At 45.1% G+C, this 20,496-nt stretch overlaps 2 protein-coding genes across 4 annotated transcripts in view; one reads left to right on the top strand and one right to left on the bottom strand.

Moving 5' to 3' along the window:
- Positions 1-343: 343 nt before the first annotated feature.
- LOC112259341 lies at positions 344-5,087 on the top strand. Its single transcript, XM_024434052.2, has 2 exons — positions 344-601; positions 2,143-5,087. The coding sequence occupies exons 1-2, from the start codon at positions 370-372 to the stop codon at positions 4,440-4,442; spliced, it is 2,532 nt and encodes an 843-aa protein (XP_024289820.2). The 5' UTR covers positions 344-369; the 3' UTR covers positions 4,443-5,087.
- A 3,537-nt stretch (positions 5,088-8,624) lies between these two features.
- Positions 8,625-20,496, bottom strand: part of LOC112257685 (bromodomain and WD repeat-containing protein 3) — a 21,285-nt gene continuing 9,413 nt past the window's right edge. Inside the window, exons 16-40 of one of the 3 annotated variants that reach the window (XM_024431455.2) lie at positions 20,277-20,405; positions 19,948-20,173; positions 19,703-19,849; positions 19,344-19,524; positions 19,088-19,181; positions 18,799-18,963; positions 18,634-18,707; positions 18,313-18,511; positions 17,955-18,071; positions 17,476-17,583; positions 15,657-15,781; positions 15,489-15,571; positions 15,112-15,223; positions 14,858-14,919; positions 14,443-14,598; positions 14,188-14,308; positions 13,878-14,003; positions 13,688-13,760; positions 13,521-13,574; positions 13,231-13,374; positions 12,718-12,870; positions 12,363-12,535; positions 12,154-12,242; positions 11,904-12,056; positions 8,625-11,614 (exon numbers count right to left, since the gene is read on the bottom strand). In XM_024431455.2, the coding sequence (XP_024287223.1) occupies positions 10,887-11,614; positions 11,904-12,056; positions 12,154-12,242; positions 12,363-12,535; positions 12,718-12,870; positions 13,231-13,374; positions 13,521-13,574; positions 13,688-13,760; positions 13,878-14,003; positions 14,188-14,308; positions 14,443-14,598; positions 14,858-14,919; positions 15,112-15,223; positions 15,489-15,571; positions 15,657-15,781; positions 17,476-17,583; positions 17,955-18,071; positions 18,313-18,511; positions 18,634-18,707; positions 18,799-18,963; positions 19,088-19,181; positions 19,344-19,524; positions 19,703-19,849; positions 19,948-20,173; positions 20,277-20,405 (3,792 nt within the window). In that variant the 3' untranslated portion in view covers positions 8,625-10,886. The remainder of the gene's footprint in view (positions 11,615-11,903; positions 12,057-12,153; positions 12,243-12,362; positions 12,536-12,717; positions 12,871-13,230; positions 13,375-13,520; positions 13,575-13,687; positions 13,761-13,877; positions 14,004-14,187; positions 14,309-14,442; positions 14,599-14,857; positions 14,920-15,111; positions 15,224-15,488; positions 15,572-15,656; positions 15,782-17,475; positions 17,584-17,954; positions 18,072-18,312; positions 18,512-18,633; positions 18,708-18,798; positions 18,964-19,087; positions 19,182-19,343; positions 19,525-19,702; positions 19,850-19,947; positions 20,174-20,276; positions 20,406-20,496) is intronic. The other 2 variants (XM_024431456.2, XM_042326726.1) reach the window with 2 other exon arrangements.

The following is a 20,496-nucleotide window of genomic DNA, read 5'->3' as shown; positions in this document are numbered from 1 at the left end:
TGGAACTTGGTACAGATGATTTTTACTCGCTACATGCTTTGGCACTTGGCGGTCCCATTCTGTGAGCCTGTGTGGCCTACCACTTCGCAGCTGAGCCGTTGTTGCTCCTAAATGTTTCCACTTCCCAAAAACAGCACTTACAGTTGACCTAGGCAGATCTAGCAGTGCAGAACTAACTTCTTGGAAAGGTGGCATCCAATGATGGATTTTATACACCTGTCAGCAACTGGTGTGGCTGAAAATAGCCGAATCCACTCATTTGAAGGGGTGTCCACATACTTTTGTATATGTAGATTGATTGATAGATAATCCCATAATGAACAGACAGAGTATCGTTCAGTTACCGTAACATCGTGACGCCAGATTGCCATGGAAACTACATTTCGCTCCCAGTTGAGAGAAAACAGTGCGTGGTTGAACTTCAGTTTGTTTCAGCACCACTGTCTTGTTGGACAGCGATCACGCACGAACCTACAGCTTAGCAAGATAATAACGAATTGTGTCTACGACTCGGAGATCCAATTAAACCTGTTGGATATCACTTATTGTTGTTTTTATCACTATAGTTTGGCTAAGTTCTACCATTTCATTCAGCAGTTAGGTGAGTAGGCTAAAGTCAATTATTTAATTGCATGATCATTGTCATGTTACATTTGATACAGGAATAATTTCGAAATACATTAGGTTTGTGCTTATACAATTTCAATGTAAACGGATCAAACAAATATGTACATTTGATAGGCTAATGATTTGCATTGTCCATGGATGGATTAAACAATAGCAAACAATGTTGGCCAGTGTGTAAATTATACCTAACAATATTGCATCAGGTGAAGACGTGGGAGAAGAGGTGTAGACTAAACTCACCAAAATGTTTTATTTTGTATATTTTATTAGTTTCTTTTCAATAAAATATGTTAAGCATGTTTATGTAGTCTACGTGCGTGGTCTATTCAGTGTCCTGTGAGTGTTCACTAGGCTAATAAAGGGTTTGTAAATATTATTTAGGTAAATTGCATAGACTGTGCATACGCGGCATCACGTCGTTGAGTACTTAGTCTAATAAGGACTGTAAAATAAAATCTCAAGAGAACAGATTGATAGCCTACGCAATATTTTACTTGATCGATTCTGATTATCAATAACTGTACTCTTTGCTTGAAATACCATATTTGTATAGCATAAGTCTCAAACAATGGGAATATGTGAGAAGTGGCGATGTTTTTTACACGCATGCAGAAAATCCAGAAGACGCGGCGAGGGGTGCTTTATTCAGTGACTGTATGACTCATACAGTTTTATCTAAATAGTGGGAGCAGGCGCACGGGCGAGAAGGGGTTGCACATGAGACTAAAATTCTGCAGCATGCGACTATTATTCTAGTACATGATGGATTCCATAAGAACTGTCCATGCAAACTTTTGGCTCTTGTGGGAAAGTACCTGTTGACCAGCTGTTGACCTCCCACCACTGTTCATGTTAAATCTGTGTCAAAGTAGGCGACATCAGGCTAATCTTATTTGTGGGATATCATTTCCAAATGTTTACGTATTTGTTTATAGACAGCCAATATTATTTCTTCAATGAGTTCATTTATCACTAAGTTTAAAATACACAAATTAAGCAGTTGAAAATAAAACTATTACCTTTGGATCAAAGGATATTGTGCAAACTAGAACAACAAGGACAAGGTTTGCTCATATTACTTCTCTTCTGAGAGGAAGTTCCTAGCTGGGTACCTTCCTGATTAATTTTTCATTTTACATCTTCCACCCCCATGTGTTCATGTGGGTGTAAGGGGGGGCTAATGCACATGTGTGACAGTAACTGGCAAGATTTGTGAGTTGGAGGAGGCATCCTACAGCATATTCCATAGATGGTGCCTTGTATCCTGCTGAGGCAGTATCTTATGCTTAGTAGTACCAACACAGCTTTTTAAATTTGGAATGGTGCAATCTGTGCCTTTGGTGTCTCGTGTGTTTCAGTGTTGACATTGATATCCCCTGAACTCAATGTGAATGAATGAATGATAGTATTTCTTCACTTGTTGTAAAATGCATTAGAATCTTTCCCAGTGAACACACATTTTGTGGCATGAAATTACCCAGGTTCTTCCAAATACAATATTGTGTCCTTTTGCAGGTAAACCCAAGATAATGGAGCTCCAAATGGATAGAAGATTTCACAACTTGACCCTGGAGCAAGTCCAGACTCTGGACCAGGTGTTGACAGAGGTGATCCCCATCCACGGCCGAGGGAACTTCCCCACCCTGGAGGTGAGACCCATGGACATCATCCACGTAGTGAAGGACCGGCTGGTGGAGAGGGAGATCAGGGTCAGGGACATCCGCCTCAATGGCTCCACCGCCAGCTATGTGATGGTCAGGGACAACGGCACAGGCTACAGAGACCTGGACATCATCTTTGGAGTGGAGCTGCCCAGACAGGAGGACTTCCAGGTTATCAAGGAGGTGGTGCTGGGCAGCCTGCGTGACCTCCTTCCCCATGGGGTCAACAGACGCAAGATCACCTGCCTCACCATGAAGGAGGCCTACGTACAGAAGATGGTCAAGGTCTTCAATGAGCACGACCGCTGGAGCCTAATCTCACTGTCCAATAACAGGGGTAAGACTGTGGGGCTCAGGTTCGTAAATTCCCTGCGACGACAGTTTGAATTCAGTGTGGACTCCTTCCAGATTATATTGGACCATATGCTGGAGGCATATTGGGAGACTGAGAGGAGGCAAGAGGGTCAGTGTGAGGGATTGGAGTTACACAATGGCAATGTGTTATATCTGGATAGAGGGGCAGAGAAAAACATAATGGATCCCCAGTACCCTTCTGTGAATCTAAAAGAAGACTCAATGATGACACACTTCACTGACAGTCTGTGCCACAGTGAAGAGGTTATCGTTCAAAAGGAAGAATCATCACATCCGATGGATGTGCATGCAACTGGAAAGCAAGAGGAACAGGAAGTGTTAGAGAAAGCAGAGCTTGACCTGGGATCTCTGGAGGATGAGGAAGAGGTAGAAGAGGTGGTGGTGTTAACAGTTGATACAGTAAAAGTACAATTTGTTCAGAATACAGATTACCTCTCAGTTATATCCTCCAAAACAATGACAGAAGAGATGGAACCTCTGGTGCCAAATACATCTGTAGACCCTCAAAGTAACACAGAGGAGTCATTGATTTCTGAGTCAAAAGACATCAATCCATCCCCCATGTTGCTCACAGAGAACTCAGCACTGCAACAAGAGCAAGCTCAACTTCAGGTGATACTTCAATCCACATCCCAAGACTGCCCTGCTGTCACACAAAACGTACACCTTGAACATTCATTCCTTCCCCCAGCCAAGAAAACCTGTGACACATCCCAGCAAGTTGTACCTGACTTTTGTCCCTCACCTAAATCTCCAAGGAAGATGTCACGAAAGATGAGCAGCACTTCACTCCCTGAAAAATGGTATTTGTTAAAAGATCTGTCAGATCTGACAACACAGCTGTTTGAGCCTATAGAAATACAAACAAATCCCTCTTTAATAGACACTGATCAAGGCCATTATTCATCTTCCTCAGGGTCCAGACAGAGGAACTCAGAGAGCACTAAAACACTCACAGATCACCTTACTCCAGCTGTTTCATCCCAAGATAATAACATATCACCCCACAACATAGAACAAATAGTCAGGGTGAAATACTCAAAAAAACCTCCCAACTCAGAAGCTACTCAGGAATCAGTGTCCCTTCAAACCACAGGGGACAGAGTCCTAGAGTCTGTGCCTGCTGCTGCTCAGGAACCAGGGTCACCAGAGACAACCACAGTCTTTCCAGGGCCAAGCTCGGCCTTAAAAGACAGGGTCAGCATCACTGTGGTAGCAGAGTGCATGTACGGTGACTTTGAGCAAGCCATGGATCACCTGCGCTTCCGACTCATTTCCACCCATAACCCAGAGGAGATCAGAGGAGGTGGACTTCTGAAGTACAGTGACCTGCTCGTGAGGAACTTCAGGCCAGCCAGTGAGACAGAGATCAAGTCCCTTGAGCGTTACATGTGCTCCCGCTTCTTTATTGACTTTCCTGACCTCAGCGAGCAGCAGCGCAAAATCGAGGCCTACCTGCGCTGCCACTTTATTGGTGATGAGGAGACGGGCAAATATGACTTTCTGATGACCCTGCGTCGGGTGATAGATGATAGTACAGTGTGTCTGATGGGACATGAGCGGAGGCAGACACTCAATATGATCACTGTCCTGGCTCTGAGGGTGCTGGGGGAACAGAATGCCATTCCCAATACTGCCAACGTCACCTGCTTCTACCAGCCTGCACCTTACATGGCTGACCCCATATTCAGCAGCTACTACATTCCCCAGGCAGCACAGCCCCCCCTCCTTTACCACCCCTACCCTTTACATGTCCACATGCAGACCGGCCTGGTGTAGGTCCCAGCATGTGAGTGGGGGAGAGCATGCGGGGTGTGTTCTATATGGTTCTACTCTGTAACCAGAGACACAAAATATATTTAAAAAAGAAAACCGGCTGCATGAGCACAGTTTGTTCAATGCTTTGAAAAGACACTGCCTATGACGTGAGAGACAGTGGACACAGAATAGGGAGTATTGGAGTTCTTTAAATAAAGGCCGGCCACCACGTCACCGTTACATTTTTTGTTGTTGTTTTGAATGGGAGAGAGAATAGCTGTCATAGGGAAAGAACCGTTTACATGGCTGTTTTAGCTGCATCAGCAGGGCAGGCAGGCAGGCTTTGGCCGTGTTCAAGAGCATAAAATCTGTGATGCATTGTGGGTAAATGTTGACTGAATGATTTACAAATAATATTGAGTAGGTATTTATGATGCAAAATTAGTTGTAGATCAGTCATCAGCACTGTCGGCTACAATGTCAAACAAGTCCTTTGTCACCTTCCTGTGACTGGGGAACCTATATTGTCAATTAATGAGAAAGTTGTTTAACATCACAGAAATACTGTATGAAGTGTAGACCGAGCGTTTTCTTATATTATTAACTGGGTGGTTCGAGTCCTGAATGCTGATTGGCTGACAGCCATGGTATATCAGACTGTATACCACAGGTATGACAAAAAAAATATTTTTACTGCTCTAATTACATTGTAACTAGTTTATACAGTGGGGCAAAAAAGTTTTTAGTCAGCCAACAATTGTGCAAGTTCTCCCACTTAAAAAGAGAAGGCCTGCAATTTTCATCATAGGTACACTTCAACTATGACAGACAAAATGAGAAAAAAAATCCAGAAAATCACATTAGGATTTTTAATGAATTTATTTGCAAATTATGGTGGAAAATAAGTATTTGGTCACCTACAAACAAGCAAGATTTCTGGCTCTCACAGACGTGTAACTTCTTCTTTAAGAGGCTCCTCTGTCCTCCACTCATTACCTGTATTAATGGCACCTGTTTGAACTTGTTATCAGTATAAAAAGACACCTGTCCACAACCTCAAACAGTCACACTCCAAACTCCACTATGGCCAAGACCAAAGAGCTGTCAAAGGACACCAGAAACAAAATTGTAGACCTGCACCAGGCTGGGAAGACTGAATCTGCAATAGGTAAGCAGCTTGGTTTGAAGAAATCAACTGTGGGAGCAATTATTAGGAAATGGAAGACATACAAGACCACTGATAATCTCCCTCGATCTGGGGCTCCATGCAAGATCTCACCCCGTGGGGTCAAAATGATCACAAGAACGGTGAGCAAAAATCCCAGAACCACACGGGGGGGACCTAGTGAATGACCTGCAGAGAGCTGGGACCAAAGAAACAAATCCTACCATCAGTAACACACTACGCCGCCAGGGACTAAAATCCTGCAGTGCCAGACATGTCCAGACCCGCCTGAAGTTTGCTAGAGAGCATTTGGATGATCCAGAAGAAGATTGGGAGAATGTCATATGGTCAGATGAAACCAAAATAGAACTTTTTGGTAAAAACTCAACTCGTCATGTTTGGAGGACAAAGAATGCTGAGTTGCATCCAAAGAACACCATACCTACTGTGAAGCATGGGGGTGGAAACATCATGCTTTGGGGCTGTTTTTCTGCAAAATGGACCAGGACGACTGATCCGTGTAAAGGAAAGAATGAATGGGGCCATGTATCGTGAGATTTTGAGTGAAAACCTCCTTCCATCAGCAAGGGCATTGAAGATGAAACGTGGCTGGGTCTTTCAGCATGACAATGATCCCAAACACACCGCCCGGGCAACAAAGGAGTGGCTTCGTAAGAAGCATTTCAAGTTCCTGGAGTGGCCTAGCCAGTCTCCAGATCTCAACCCCATAGCAAATCTTTGGAGGGAGTTGAAAGTCCGTGTTGCCCAGCAACAGCCCCAAAACATTACTGCTCTAGAGGAGATCTGCATGGAGGAATGGGCCAAAATACCAGAAACAGTGTGTGAAAACCTTGTGAAGACTTACAGAAAATGTTTGACCTCTGTTATATACCCTTTGTTGGCAATGACAAAATATTGACAAACTTTTGTTATTGACCAAATACTTATTTTCCACCATAATTTGCAAATAAATTCATTAAAAATCCTAATGTGATTTTCTGGATTTTTTTTCTCATTTTGTCTGTCATAGTTGAAGTGTACCTATGATGAAAATTACAGGCCTCTCATCTTTTTAAGTGGGAGAACTTGCACAATTGGTGGCTGACTAAATACTTTTTTGCCCCACTATAATAGCAATAAGGTACCTCTGGGGTTTGTGATATATGGCCAATATACCATGGCTAAGGGCTGTGGCCGTGTTGCATCGTGGCTAAGAACAGCCCTTTACCGTGGTATATTGGCCATATACTACACCTCAGGCAATATTGCTTAAATATACTATAGTGAGGTAGATGAGGGTCAAGTATGCTGCAGTGGATAAAGGTAGAAACACTTCAAATTAGACATACCATATAGTAAAATCACAACACACAATGTACAAATGAGACAGTATCTGATCAAGCCTGCTGTGTTTTAGAGAACCTCAATATAGCGTCAGTTGTTAACAATGTCTGATTGCATCCTTGGTGAATGTTTTAGTGTCTAATGAATGACAAAGGTAATTTATCAGAGCAAAAATCAGGGTCATTAAGATGAGAGATTCCAAAGTGGTTTAAACTATCACCCCTCAATTTCTCTTATGTGGTAGTATTTACAGATAGTTAAGTTGACCATGTGTGACAATGACACTCACAGCAAATGTAGATTCACTCTCAATTGTTATTTCCCAGCGTGTGGCATTTCATTGTATAAGATAAACAAGAGGTACTGTAAAAGATCTACAACATGTATTTTCAGCACAGTCATGGCAGTGAGTTACTTTAACAGGAAAATGAAACTGAAGCACAACGTAAACGTACGTAACCTTGTTGTTGATTAGTGAACTATAGATGTAGCGGATGTATTTGTGATTAACCAATTCAATATTGAGGAAAGTCTAATGTAAATGTACCTGCAGTAATCTGGTACTTTCATATACCATAGCGTTTATTGTAAATTGTAATACAGTAATGTGTTGGGATTCTTTAGGTGGAATTATTTTGTGTCTGAACTTGTTCTGGAGCCACTAGAGAAACATCATGAATTTTCATGATCTCTGTATTCATATTCAAAATTTGCTGAATTTGTATGGTCATTTTGACAATAAACCTTACGCACTTAAATAGCCTCCTCAGATTTCTTGCATTCAGCCTCCAAACAGGGATGCTGATACTATTTTCCCTGGAGAAAAGTGGCTGGTTGATGCTGAACGTAATTATCAGTTTTCAGACACGTGCAAAGCTGGAGGTGACTTCAACATTCGAGGGGAAGTAACACACTTGGTTTTTATAATCCAAATTGAACAATTTGCCTGCTTCCATCCAGAAACTCAACATCACTGCAGTGCAGTCTCTCTGGGAGTGCTGGAGAAACATGCAGCAGAGGAGCACTAAGTATGGTTGCTAGCTGGCAATCTGACTCACCTTTCCAATCTCCAGTGCATTAGCTAGATTGGTTGTCCATAGCCCAGCTAGCTGAGTCACCACTATCACAAGGCTAACTGGCTGCAAACAAACCAACCATACCACCACATTTTTCCACTCTCCTCCTAGATTCCATACCCTATCCAATGCCTAGACTGTTGCTACTACTTCTCCAAGGTAGAGTAGGCCACTCAGAGGGGAAAGTGGTGTGGTCAGGGACAGGTAGGATTGACATCACTGCAGAGATATGGTGCATCTTTGTGACTCATCATGGCTCTTTGAAGGGGCAGCCAGAGATGACTCACCAAGCCCGGGATAGGTTTGAAACAGCCAGACAGGAGTGGCTAGTCAAATTTACAGGGCCTGGGGAAGAGTTGCAGCTCAGTTTGTACCAAGTGTGTTGACTGGCAGGATGTGCAAACCATGTTGTGATAACTCAAATGATAGCACGTTGACAGCAAGGGGTTTGGGAAAACAAATATGGAGGTACAGGAGAAAATGGCTGGAACACTTAGCTAGAGGAAATGAGAATTCACAGTCCCATCTTTCCATGAGAAGTGACAGAACATGTAAATCATGGTAAAACATGTTTGTGTTTATAGAATGTGACTGAATTAAACTGAAATACCAGGGGTGCCAAGTTTGGAGAAAATCTGTTGCTCCTTTATTTTTTAGAAAAAGAAAAAAAAAACATTTTGTAGGGGGAAAAAATAAAACACTTATTACACCTAGAATGTCATCATTGAACTCAGAAACGACTAGGAGGCCAGTCCAGTTACCATCTATTATATGAAGAGAGCACATTCCCAAAATATTGAGTAGGTATTTAAGCCTATCTATTGGCACAATTGAGGTCTTTTCAAACTCTACACCCACAAAGAGTTTGCAGACAGAGTTACTGCTGGCTGGCGATTGACTAACCAAAACCTTGCTTAATGAATTGACTTCCCAGAGTCCCATCTCCTTCTCTTGTGTGGCAACATGACTAGCAGTAGCATGGACCACCACATGACACATGAGAGTTCAGAGCCACTAAACCAGAGTGTAGTAGGGGAATCATGGGGCAGAGGAGCTGGGGGGATCCTGGGAGCATTGGGTGAAGTCATGGAACTGTATCACACACACACACCTTATGTTAGGAAGTGGAAGGAAAGGAGAAGAGAACCTGCCCGTCTGTAGCCATGCGGTCTGTTCCTAAGGCAGACCCGTCGCTCCGACCTTCGAGACAGCAAGCACAACCGTCTGATCAGTAATGCTCACAACAACTTGATCAGATGTATTTGTACACAAAGATGTGAATATTACTGGCAAAATGTATCTGTGATTTGTACACACAAATAAAGTCCTTTGTTCTTTAAAACCACATGAGAAAAAAAAGTCCTTCGCTCTTTGTAGCTTTTCTGGTTGTCCAATTAAGAGGAAATCAGAGGTGCAATGGATGCTCAGCCCAACAAAAGCCTTCTCAAATTCAGCTGCCACACAATAGATAAATATGCAAATATTTCACCATCATTAGTATTAGCTAAGAAAGAATTGCAAAGTGTATAATACAGTGAAAAAAATACAAATTTCTGTAGTAAAAAATGCCCGTCTCAGCACAAGGTGGAAGTGAGTGGTGGTTATGGGCGAACATCTCCCAAAAAGTACCATGATTCACATTGGTGTTTGAACCCATGATTGGTTTGAAGGACAGAGCCCTGGAAGTTATAAACTAATGTGTTCATTTGATCCATAAAAGTATATTCCGACTAACAGAAATAGAACAATGGTTCCAATCCTTATACAACAGCTTTGCATTTCTCCTTTCCAATTACCCACACTCTTTCATGTCACTAGCACACTAGACATCAATCAACCCTAACAACCACATACCACAGGATGAGGACATGGCCAAGCCTCTATAAAACTATTGTATGTGCAAATATACAAATTCTACAGAACAGATAGAGACTAGGGGGAATATAACATGAAAAACATTCAGTGGCCCAGGAGTTAACTAAGGAGCTACATCTGTCTCTGATTCAATGGCGGAACAGTCTACTGTAGGCATGCAGCATTTTATAACGAGACATAATTAATGATGTTGGAAGTCACCACCTCAACTAATTAGAATCAATCAGTTCCTACGCGAAGATAGTCTTGAACTAAAACCCACAGAATCACCTTGCCTCTATGACCTAGCCTGGACACCTGAAAGGGGACATTTATGCAGTGAATAAGCACACCAGAGTTGACCTCTCAATGAGAAGGGTGAGGATTTGGGAGGATGAAGAATAGTGACAGGGTTAGTGTCAAATCAAACAACACAACACAGAGGGGGTCATGTGGAAGAGGGTAATTTAGGGAGAGATGTACTGTTCAGACAGGACACAAACAGAGAGAGTAGAGGGAACATCACTTTCTGTCACCCAGGTGGTAGAGAAAAACAGACCGTACAGTCTCCTTGAGATATAACATGAGCACCGGTTTTTGGCATTTCTGAAACTTTGTAGTAGTACGACCAGGAAGAAGGGAGAATGCAAGGGCAAGTAGAAAGATGGCAGAGGAAAAGCAGATGAGAGGAGTTGATAGAAGAAGAGTAAGGAGTCTAAGGCCCAGGAGAGCAGTAAGTTAGGTGGAAGCGAGCTTAACCAGGTCCATGTTGATGAGTAACCCTGAAGACCAGGGAGGGAGGTTCCTTGGCAAGATTATCAGGAGCACCACTGCCAGTAGAGTCGTAAACAGTCTCCTACACAAAGCAAAATTATGCAAAAATCATTAAAAAAAGAAATCCCTGAAGTATTAATTTAGTCAATTGAACAGAGTCCAGTCTCAGTATCACGCCTGGTGGGTAAGGTAGATGGTGGTTGGTTGGGGTTAGAAAGCCCAGTTTGAGGAGGTTTGAGGGGGCTGTGTGTGTCAGTGGTTCCAGCCCATGAGGTGGCTGACACGGGCCTTTTCGGTCATGCGACGTACCCGTCCTGAGCGGGACATGCCTAGGTTGAGGGGGTCCTCTGTGGTCCCCGACTCTTCATCTGACTCGTCGTTGTACAACACTGTCCTGCGGCCCTGGTTCCGGGTGTTCACCTGACCAGACTTACTGCGGCTACTGCTTTTCTGACCGCCCTCTGTCCCACCCTCACCCTGCTCAGAGTCGTCCTCCTCCGATTCCTCCTTTTCCTCAGGCTCCTCTTCCTCCTCAGGCTCCTCCTCGTCATCCTCCTCCTCTCTCTGCGGTTGCGGCTGTGGCTCCTCCTCCTCATTGTCTTCATCTTGTTCGTCGTCATCTTCTTCATCCTTCTCCTCCTCCTCATCATCCTCTGCTTGGACTCGTGCTCTCTTGGCTCTCTCTGGAGCCTCCTCCGCCTCCTGTTCTTCTTTCCGCCTCCTCTTCCCAGAAACGTCCATCTTGCCCTTGGCTTTGTGGCGGGTCTTTAAGCAGGGAGCTTTGCTGTAGTCGTGATCTCCTCCCTCCACGAACTTCCCAACCTCCGACTCACTGTCTGAATCACTGTCTGATGAGGACAATGATGAGGAAGACGATGTTGAAGAGGAGGAGCTATTGGATCCTCCAGACTCCTCCCCCTCCTGCAGCACTCTTCGCCGGTGGCTCTGTCTGGCACCATTGGTGAGAGGTCTGTTACGCTCTGGAGAGACAAACATACATAGTCTCCCTGTTAAACATATCACAGCAACATTGACTAAAGTAGCCTCCAGCAACAGCTACCAAGTAGGCTTACATGATAACCCTTTCTGATTGTGTGATTTTGGTAGCATTGAAAAACATAGCAATAACACCATTAACTGCTGCGTTTTAACCAGGTTGACTTCAAACATTCAAATAGTTGGGAAACTAACTAAAGACATTTGTCTTGATAGCTTGGTAAAACATCTCTATGAAGGACTATTTATCCACTGCCTTTTGGTGTTGGTTACCCTGTGTAGTAATACCCAAGTTCTTGATGGGTGTGGTCCGACTGCGAGTGACACGGTCGGCCCCTGGGCCCCCAATGTGGCTGCCTGTCCCGGAGCTGGAGGAGGACGAGGGCTGGCTGTCCTCCTCCACCACCACGCTGCTCGACTCCGACGCTGCAATAGCAGCACCTCAGGTTACCACCCAACCTCCCATCGCCTCAAACATTTCACACATACAGCCACAGACACAAACATACACGACAAGACTTACCCTGAGATGGCCTGCGAGACTGGCTCTTAGATGAGGGTTGGGATTTTTTGGGTGTTGCTTTCTTCCCCGACTTGTGCTTCCCTTTAGGACTAGAGATAAGACACCAGGTGAAATCTAAATAGATCCTACAAGGAGTGGTAAATAACAGGTGTGTTTATTACAGTGGTAAGGGTTAAAGTTGTAGAGAGGCATTCCAGCCAGGCCAGTACCTGGAGGGTCGGCTGGTGGGAGGGGAGCTGCCTCCACTGTTCAGCCTCTTCCTGTAGCTGACACTCTGGCGACTCTTCCTCCGCTGGTTCTGGACTGCAGACTTGTAGTCGGAGATGATGGAGATGATTTGTCTCTCAAAGAAGGCTGATTGGCTCAGGGTCATGGTGTAGATCTGAAGATAAAACAATGAAGATCAAAACCCCATTCTCTCACAGAACACATAAGGGTCAGGGGTTATAAGACCCACTGCACCCCCTCCTCCCCACCCCCTGAATCTTGGAAAGAAGTGGGGAGTGCTCAAAAAAACGTGAGTCGAGGTGCAACCCAAAAAATTGTCAGAATGAGTAGAGTAACCTGTGACTTCTTGTTAGGTGTATATGCTTTGGAGTTGCTGAAAATGAGACGGACATCTTTGGCAAACTCCATGGGGTTCTCGTAGTTTCCGACGACCAGCGCCTCTGTAACAGTCCCCAGGTCCATGGGAGTGTCTATGATGTCTCGATAGTCCTGGGAGAGGAGGGAGAGAGGGCAGTTTTTAGGACGTCTGAAACCACTTAACTGAGAATTGAGGACAGATAGTTTGTAATACTTCTGAACCACTACAGTCAGACTAATAAGACTATCAGCTTCTCTGATTGAAATGACACAGTGGGCTGGTTTCCCAGAAACAGTTTAAACCTAATCCTAAAATAAAAAGTGTTTTCAAAGAAGAATCGCCATTGCTTTTTAGACCAGGAGCAGGTTTGATCTTGTTACGGGACTAAATGAGCCAGATTGTAAAGCACTCAGATCCTAAGGCACTTATCCTGTAAGGGGATGTTATCATGACTCTGTGGGAGTGGCAGTGACTATAATAACAAGCCTTACTGGGTAGGTAAAGAGGTCCACAGGCTGTCTGAAGGGCTCAGAGTCAGGGCCGTCCATCATACGCCGCAACAGCTCCCGACATTGGCCCCGCCACGCACGCACGTCTAACACAACCCCACGCTTTTTAGGACTGGGATTGGCCCGCTGAAAGTGGGAGAAAGGGAAGGTTTCCAATTAGGTAAATAAATAAAATAAATAAAAACAGGATGCAGAAAGACAACAGGGAGGAGGAATCACAGTCATAGCAAAAACAATGCATATTCCATGTTTGAGATTAAGCCCTCCCCTACCTGTTGTCCTGTGGATGTCCCTGGAGTGTCAGAGTCCACGTCCACCTCAACAGTCTGCACACCAACAGAGAGACAAGTACTCTTAGTACAGTTTAATAGACCACCAATACCATTTAAACATCACTATGAACTCCTTTGGGGTGTACATGTACTTCTCCATGTCTCACCTCGTCCTCGCCACTGCTCAGCTCCGTCTTCACCTTGTGGCACAGATCTAAGATGTCTGTGCAGCTCTGGTCCCTGACAAAACCACACAACAACTTGTCATATTTGCAGTCAAAACCAAGTTATTTAAGTAGATTTCACATTGTGGAAATCTACACCCTTCATTTTAGTATGATGTCAGGGGTGCCCTACCCGATGTAGCGGAGGAGCACGTCAGTCACCACCTTGGCTGCTGCCACGATGGGGCTCTGGGGCTCGTTGAAAGTGCGGGCGTTGTGCTCGATGTAGCGCACCTCCCACATCAGAGCAGAGATCCTCCTAGGAGAGAGGAACACCCGGGGGTGATAAACTGAGTGAGAATCACTGATCTCCCCAAACTGGCACATACCAAAGTCCCAACACAGAGGTACAGCGGGGCAGCAAGGATAAATGGAATATTAGCGACAATTACAATTGTTTTGAGGGATGACTACAGTGTTAGTGTGGAGAGGTCAGTGCTGACCTGTAGAAGCGGTTCTCCAGCCGTCTGTGGATGGTGCTGAGGTCAGTGGGGTAGGCCACCACAGTGCAGTAGAGGGGGTAGTCCCGCAGGTCCACAGGTGAAGCAAACGCCTTGGCCAGGTCTACATACAAAATATACAGCCCATCACACTCATCAGGCAATACCAATCCATATGAAAGTTCACTTCCAGTTACAATCTATTTAACGCAAAATTCCTAGCATGAAAGCTGTTCCTGTGTGGTAGCAGTGACCTACCCAGTGTAAGCAGATCGTTGATGCCAAAGATGACCCTCTGGCAGTCCTCGTCCCGTGAGTGAGCCCCCCACTCCCCCTCCTGGGGGCTGTAGAGGCGAGCCTTCACCTCCTCCTCTGTCACCACCACCCCGTCCCCAACCTCTTCTGGCAACTCCGCTGGGGGAGGGAACGCAGCACACCAGTCAGAAACCATTAATCAGCTCATTAGTTAAAACACACCAGTCAGAGACAACATCAGCTCATTGGCTGGCAGCTCAGTCTCACTATCAATAACCTGATATAGATAGAGACTGCATGTGTTATGTTGAATGAGCTAGCAAGGAAGACACTTAAATGTGTACACTGACTGAAAGCATTATTCCAGTAGATGACCTGAGATGGGTGAGGAGCCATTGATAGAAGCAGTTATACTAACCTTCATCAGAAATGGGCTCCATGTCCCAAGGGCTCATCTTCTCCCTCTCGCTATTATCCCACCTAGTCAAGAGAAACCACACCTCAGCATTCAGTAACATAAGACATTTATATTTTATGCATTCCTATTGAGTGTAAGCTACAGTATGAACTTTTGAGGGTCACACTGGGATGTACCACTGCAGACTGTAAGCTTAAATCTAGTGTCAGACGTGTTAATCAGACCTGTTGAGTGCGGGGTACACATTGACTCACTTGACAGCGTAGCACTGGAACAGGCTGTCTGGGTACTCTGGCTGGAGTGGCTGTTGGTCCTCCACCGAGCCAAACCACCAGGCGTCATCGATGATGCTCCGGAAGCGCACACCTAGCCGGGATAAAACATTGCTTGTTTCAGTACATGACAACAGCTGGTCTGTGAATCATCATACGTACAGAGCACAGATGTATGGGAGTATGAACTGTAAAGGTACATCCCACAGAACAGAAACGTATGTGGGAGAGCGCACCACACTGCTTATATGGCACAAAGTAGAGAGGAGGTGGAACATGTAAGCGAGGGAGCTGGACCGATCCTCTGCTAGCCTCTAACCACCATGTACATAAGCCTGTTAGAGTGAAGCAACACTAACCAGTCTGCCAGTTGTGCTCTTTAGCTTCGTCATAGAACTGCTGGAGCACCAGGAAATCAATGACATCCGGCATGTCATGGTACCTGAGAGAACAAGGAAACTCATTGCCACTTATTGCTGGATATTACCATATTCTTTTCAAACAAGAGAATAAGATGGATGACTCACTTTAAGGAGAATGACTCATTGGTCATTTTGCCTGAGATGGGGTGCAGGAAGGCCAGTTTTAGGCAACAGAGGGTGGGAGGGCCCACCTCATACTTAATGCCAACCACCTTCACAGACTCCTGGTCCTGAATGACGAGAAAACAAACAAAATATATTGAAATAAGAGAGAGGCCTCACAAAGGATATGTAATAGATAAAAAAACATACAGTTGAAGTTGGACGTTCACATGCACCTTAACCAAATACATTTAAACTCAGTTTTTCACAATTCCTGACATTTAAAAAATTCCATGTCTGAAGTCAGTTAGGATCACCACTTTATTTTAAGAATGTGAAATGTCAGAATAATAGTGGAGTGAATTATTTATTTCAGCTTTTATTTATTTCATCACATCCCCAGTGGGTCAGAAGTTTACATATACTCAATTAGTATTTGGTAGCATTGCCTTTAAATTGTTTAACTTAGGTCAAACGTTTCAGGTAGCCTTCCACAAGCTCCCCACAATAAGTTGGATGAATTTTGGCCCATTCCTCCTGACAGAGCTGGTGTATCTGAGTCAGGTTTGTCGGCCTCCTTGCTCACACACGCTTTTTCAGTTCTTCCCACAAATTTTCTACGGGATTGAGGTCAGGGCTTTGTGATGGCTACTCCAATATCTTGACTTTGTTGTCCTTAAGCCATTTTGCCACAACTTTGGAAGTATGCTTGGGGTCATTGTCCATTTGGAAGACCCATTTGCGACCAAGCTTTAACTTCCTGACTGATGTCTTGAGATGTCACTTCAATATATCCACATAATTTTCCTTCCTCATGATGCCATCTATTTTGTGAAGTGCACCAGTCCCTCCTGCAGCAAAGCACCCCCACAACAAGATACTGCCACCCCCATGCTTCACGGTTGGGATGGTGTTCTTCAGCTTGCAAGCCTCCCCCTTTTTCCTCCAAACATAACAATGGTCATTATGACCAAACAGTTCTATTTTTGTTTCATCAGACCAGAGGACATTTCTCCAAAAAGTACGATATTTGTCCCCATGTGCAGTTGCAAGCCGTAGTCTGTTTTTTTTATTGCAGTTTTGGAGCAGTGGCTTCTTCCTTGCTGAGCGGACTTTCAGGTAATGTCAATATAGGACTCGTTTTACTGTGGATATAGATACTTTTGTACCCATTTCCTGCAGCATCTTCAAATGGTCCTTTGCTGTTGTTCTGGAATTGATTTGCACTTTTCGCACCAAAGTACGTTATTTTCTAGGAGACAGAAAGCGTCTCCTTTCTGAGCGGTATGACGGCTGCCTGTTTATACTTGCGTACTATTGTTTAATGAACATGGTACCTTCAGGCATTTGGAAATTGCTCCCAAGGATGAACCAGATTTTTGGAGGTCTTGGCTGATTTCCCCATTTAGTTTGAAGGTAGGCCTTTAAATACATCCACAGGTACACCCCCAATTGACTCAAATTATGTAAAATGAGCCTTTCAGAAGCTTCTAAAGCCATGACATAATTTTCTGGAATTTTCCAAGCCGTTTAAAAAGGCAGTCAACTTAATGTATGTAAACGTCTGACCCACTGGAATTGTGATAAAGTGAATTATAAGTGAAATAATCTGTCTGCAAACAATTGCTGGAAAAATGACTCGTGTCATGCAAAGTAATGTCCTAACCGACTTGCAAAAACTATAGTTTGTTAACAAGAAATTTGTGGAGTGGTTGAAAAACAAGTTATGACTCCAACCTAAGTGTATGTAAACTTCTTACTTCAACTGTATGTGGTAGACATAAAGGAAGCAATGTGAGTAAGTGTTGAGAGTTAGTCTTACCCTGAGGTTGAGCTTGTTCCAGGGCTGTTTCTGAGGATTGATACTGTAGGCCTTGGCCCTGTGCACTGCCCTGACGTAGGCCTGGTGGCCCTGCCTGAAGTACATCAGCTGAAGAGGAACAGGTGGAGAGGGTCACCACGCAGGCCACGTGTCTATTAACTATGACGCAAACCTTGCACTATCGTATTCAATTAGGTACATATTTAGCTCAATTCGAGAGCTTGTGACTATCAGCACTTTTTGTCAAAAATCTGTTACTGACACAGCCTTGTTCTGTTCAATGTTCTCTATCTACTCATGTTGTTAAGTTCAAAAGAATACAATATAAACATTTATGACAACATTCAAAGCAATGAGGGTTTAGAAGTTTCAAGCCAATTATAACAGAATCATCTTTTTTGCTGATAGAACCTTATAGTCCCAAGGTTTCTGGTGTACTCTGTTGGACCTAAGGCCCGTAAGGCAGTAGGGTTCCTTACCTCGTCACCCATCTGTGGCACAAAAGGAGAGCGGCGGGGGATGGTCTCCATGATCCAGGAGGGGGGCAGCCATTCCTCTGCATCACACCCAGCCAGAGACAGAGACGAGCTAGGTTTCTGAACACAGAGACAGGGGGTTAAACGGTCTGAAATAACACACACACTCTTAAGGTAACTTGCCCTCAGTCACGAGACCTCAGCACATCAAAGTCAAACAAAGTCAAAGGCTCTACACTCCATACAGACAGTAACTGAGAACATAGACAAGATCAATAATAAAATGCCATTTCCAAGCAGCAAGTTGGCTGTGCCATTTCCTGACATTCCCATGTTTCTACTGTACGTTCCGTGAGCACACCTTCTGTTTGGTCTGCTTGGGCTTCTTCTTCTTCTTCTCCTCCGCCTGCTTCCTTCCGGCCTCCTCTCCCTGGCCCTCGGGCTCCTCTGAACTGCTGGAGCCACCGGGCGGTCGGACCTGCCTTCTGCTGGTCCGCTTGGGGGGCTGGAGGTTGATCCCCGCATCAGCTGTCCAATCAGAGTAGTCACTAGAGGAGACACTGAGGGGGAGAAAAGTGGTATCAAAATGTGTATTTTGTAATCACAGACATAAGGTAGAGTAATGAATGGATACCTATGTTCCTGCACTATACTGACTTTTCAGGAGATGGCAGACATTTACCTGGAACTGCTGTCACTCTGCCACTGTGTTTCCCCATCAGAGGAAGCGTCGCTGGCTTCTGCCTGCTCCTCTGCCTGCTCCACACAGAAACATAATTAGACCTCCACTGACATGACAATGCGAGTCCTCTGCTACTTCAAGAACAACAGACTACAACACCCCCACCTCTCCATCGCTGTCCGAGTCCATCTGGCTGTCAGAGATCCTCCCCCTGTTCACACGGCGACGTTCTCCGGCTGAGCGGGTCTGGTACGCTGGTGGAGGTCTGGTCTGCTTCTTCTTCCTCTGGGTCCGCCGCAGGGAGCGCTTGCAGGGAGCCTGCTGCTCAGTCTACAGGGGGGAGAAGTCATTGTTGAATGATAGAAAAGAAAGTAAAGCAATTGGTAGAATTCAACAAAGGGGCACACATTTCCCCTGAAAAAAATAGAGAGCTGTGGGACAGTAGTGTAGTCACCTTAGGAGAACTGGGTACAGGCTTCCTCCTCCTCTCTGTGTTGTAGATGGAACACTCCACCTCACCTTTGGCCCGTCTGGTCTCCTCCATCACCCTACACAACGCAAACAGCTTTAGTCAGCCACTGGGGGATATCTACCTCAGCACCAATCTTACAAATGGTCCAAGGCTCAAAATGAAGAAGATGGGCAGGACTGGTTAGAACACAAGGTTCAAGGCCATCTAAGGTAGGCTCTGTCTGGTCAGTCAGTCTCACCGGAGGACCCCTTGCTGGACTTCGTTGACCACAACCCTTCTGCTCCAGGCCAGCAGGTCCCTCTCCGTGGCCATCTGACTGCGAGGGGCGTTGTGGTGCATCTGACGCACCCCCTCCACCTGACCACTCCTCCTCAGGCCCACGTTAGGGGGCGATCCCACTACCTCTGGTCTCTCACCAGCTTCAAATGAGGAAAAACAGAGTTACACATATCAAATCAAATTTGATGGTTAGCAGATGTTAATGCGAGTGTAGCGAATATTTAATTAATGACTACAACATCTGAAATCCAATATGCACACACTTTATGAGGCTCATTCCAGTATACAAATATGGTTATATGAAACTGTGGAACGTACCCCCCTCTCCTTCAGGCTCTCTCTCTTGGTCCCGCCTCTCATCTGGCTGGTTTTGCAACTGTCTGATCAGGACATCCAATGGGCTTTCTCCCGGACCCTCATCTGCTGTTAGCTGGCCAATCACCTGCTCCACCACCTCACCATCACCTAAGCAACAGAGAAGTTACAATTCCCAACGTTACCCACATTTTGATCCCAGAGCCAGGTAAAGAAACATTGTTGAAAGCGTTGATAAGGAGGTTTACCATTGGCCATGTAGCCCAGCTGGGGCACCAGATGTTCCTCCTTGCAGCTCTCCCTGCCGGGCACCAGGCGCTGGTAGTGGGTGGGGTGGGGGTTACCGTCCACGTCCACCAAGAAGGGAGGGGGCATGAGGTGGGGCGCCTGCTGGGTTTGCTCGTCCAGGACAAAGTTATTGGCGTCCCGGATCAGGGGCCGGAAGTCAGTGTGGAAGAACATCTGGTCAGGAATCTGGAGAAGATGGGGATTTGTTATTCTCTTTACAAGCAATTAGATGACATGGAATTAACATATCTATGTTCAAATGAGCCATGTGTAAAGGCCAGACACTCACCTTCTCATAGGGTCCGCTGCAGCCAAAGCCAAAGATGAGCAGGTGGCCATGGGAGTCAGTGCAGGCAAAGTGCTGTCCATCAGCTGAGAACTTACAGTCAAACGCTGCACCGTGGCCTTGGCCCTCAATCTGAGACAGAGGAAGGCTTGTGTGAATGTCGGCCAGGGTGAAAACACTGGTACACCACCAACACGGTCACCGTGTAGTACATATGAAGATC

The sequence above is a fragment of the Oncorhynchus tshawytscha genome, linkage group LG09, assembly GCF_018296145.1.
Source record: "Oncorhynchus tshawytscha isolate Ot180627B linkage group LG09, Otsh_v2.0, whole genome shotgun sequence".
Lineage (NCBI taxonomy): Eukaryota > Metazoa > Chordata > Actinopteri > Salmoniformes > Salmonidae > Oncorhynchus > Oncorhynchus tshawytscha.
This window is presented reverse-complemented; position numbering and strand designations above follow the sequence as displayed.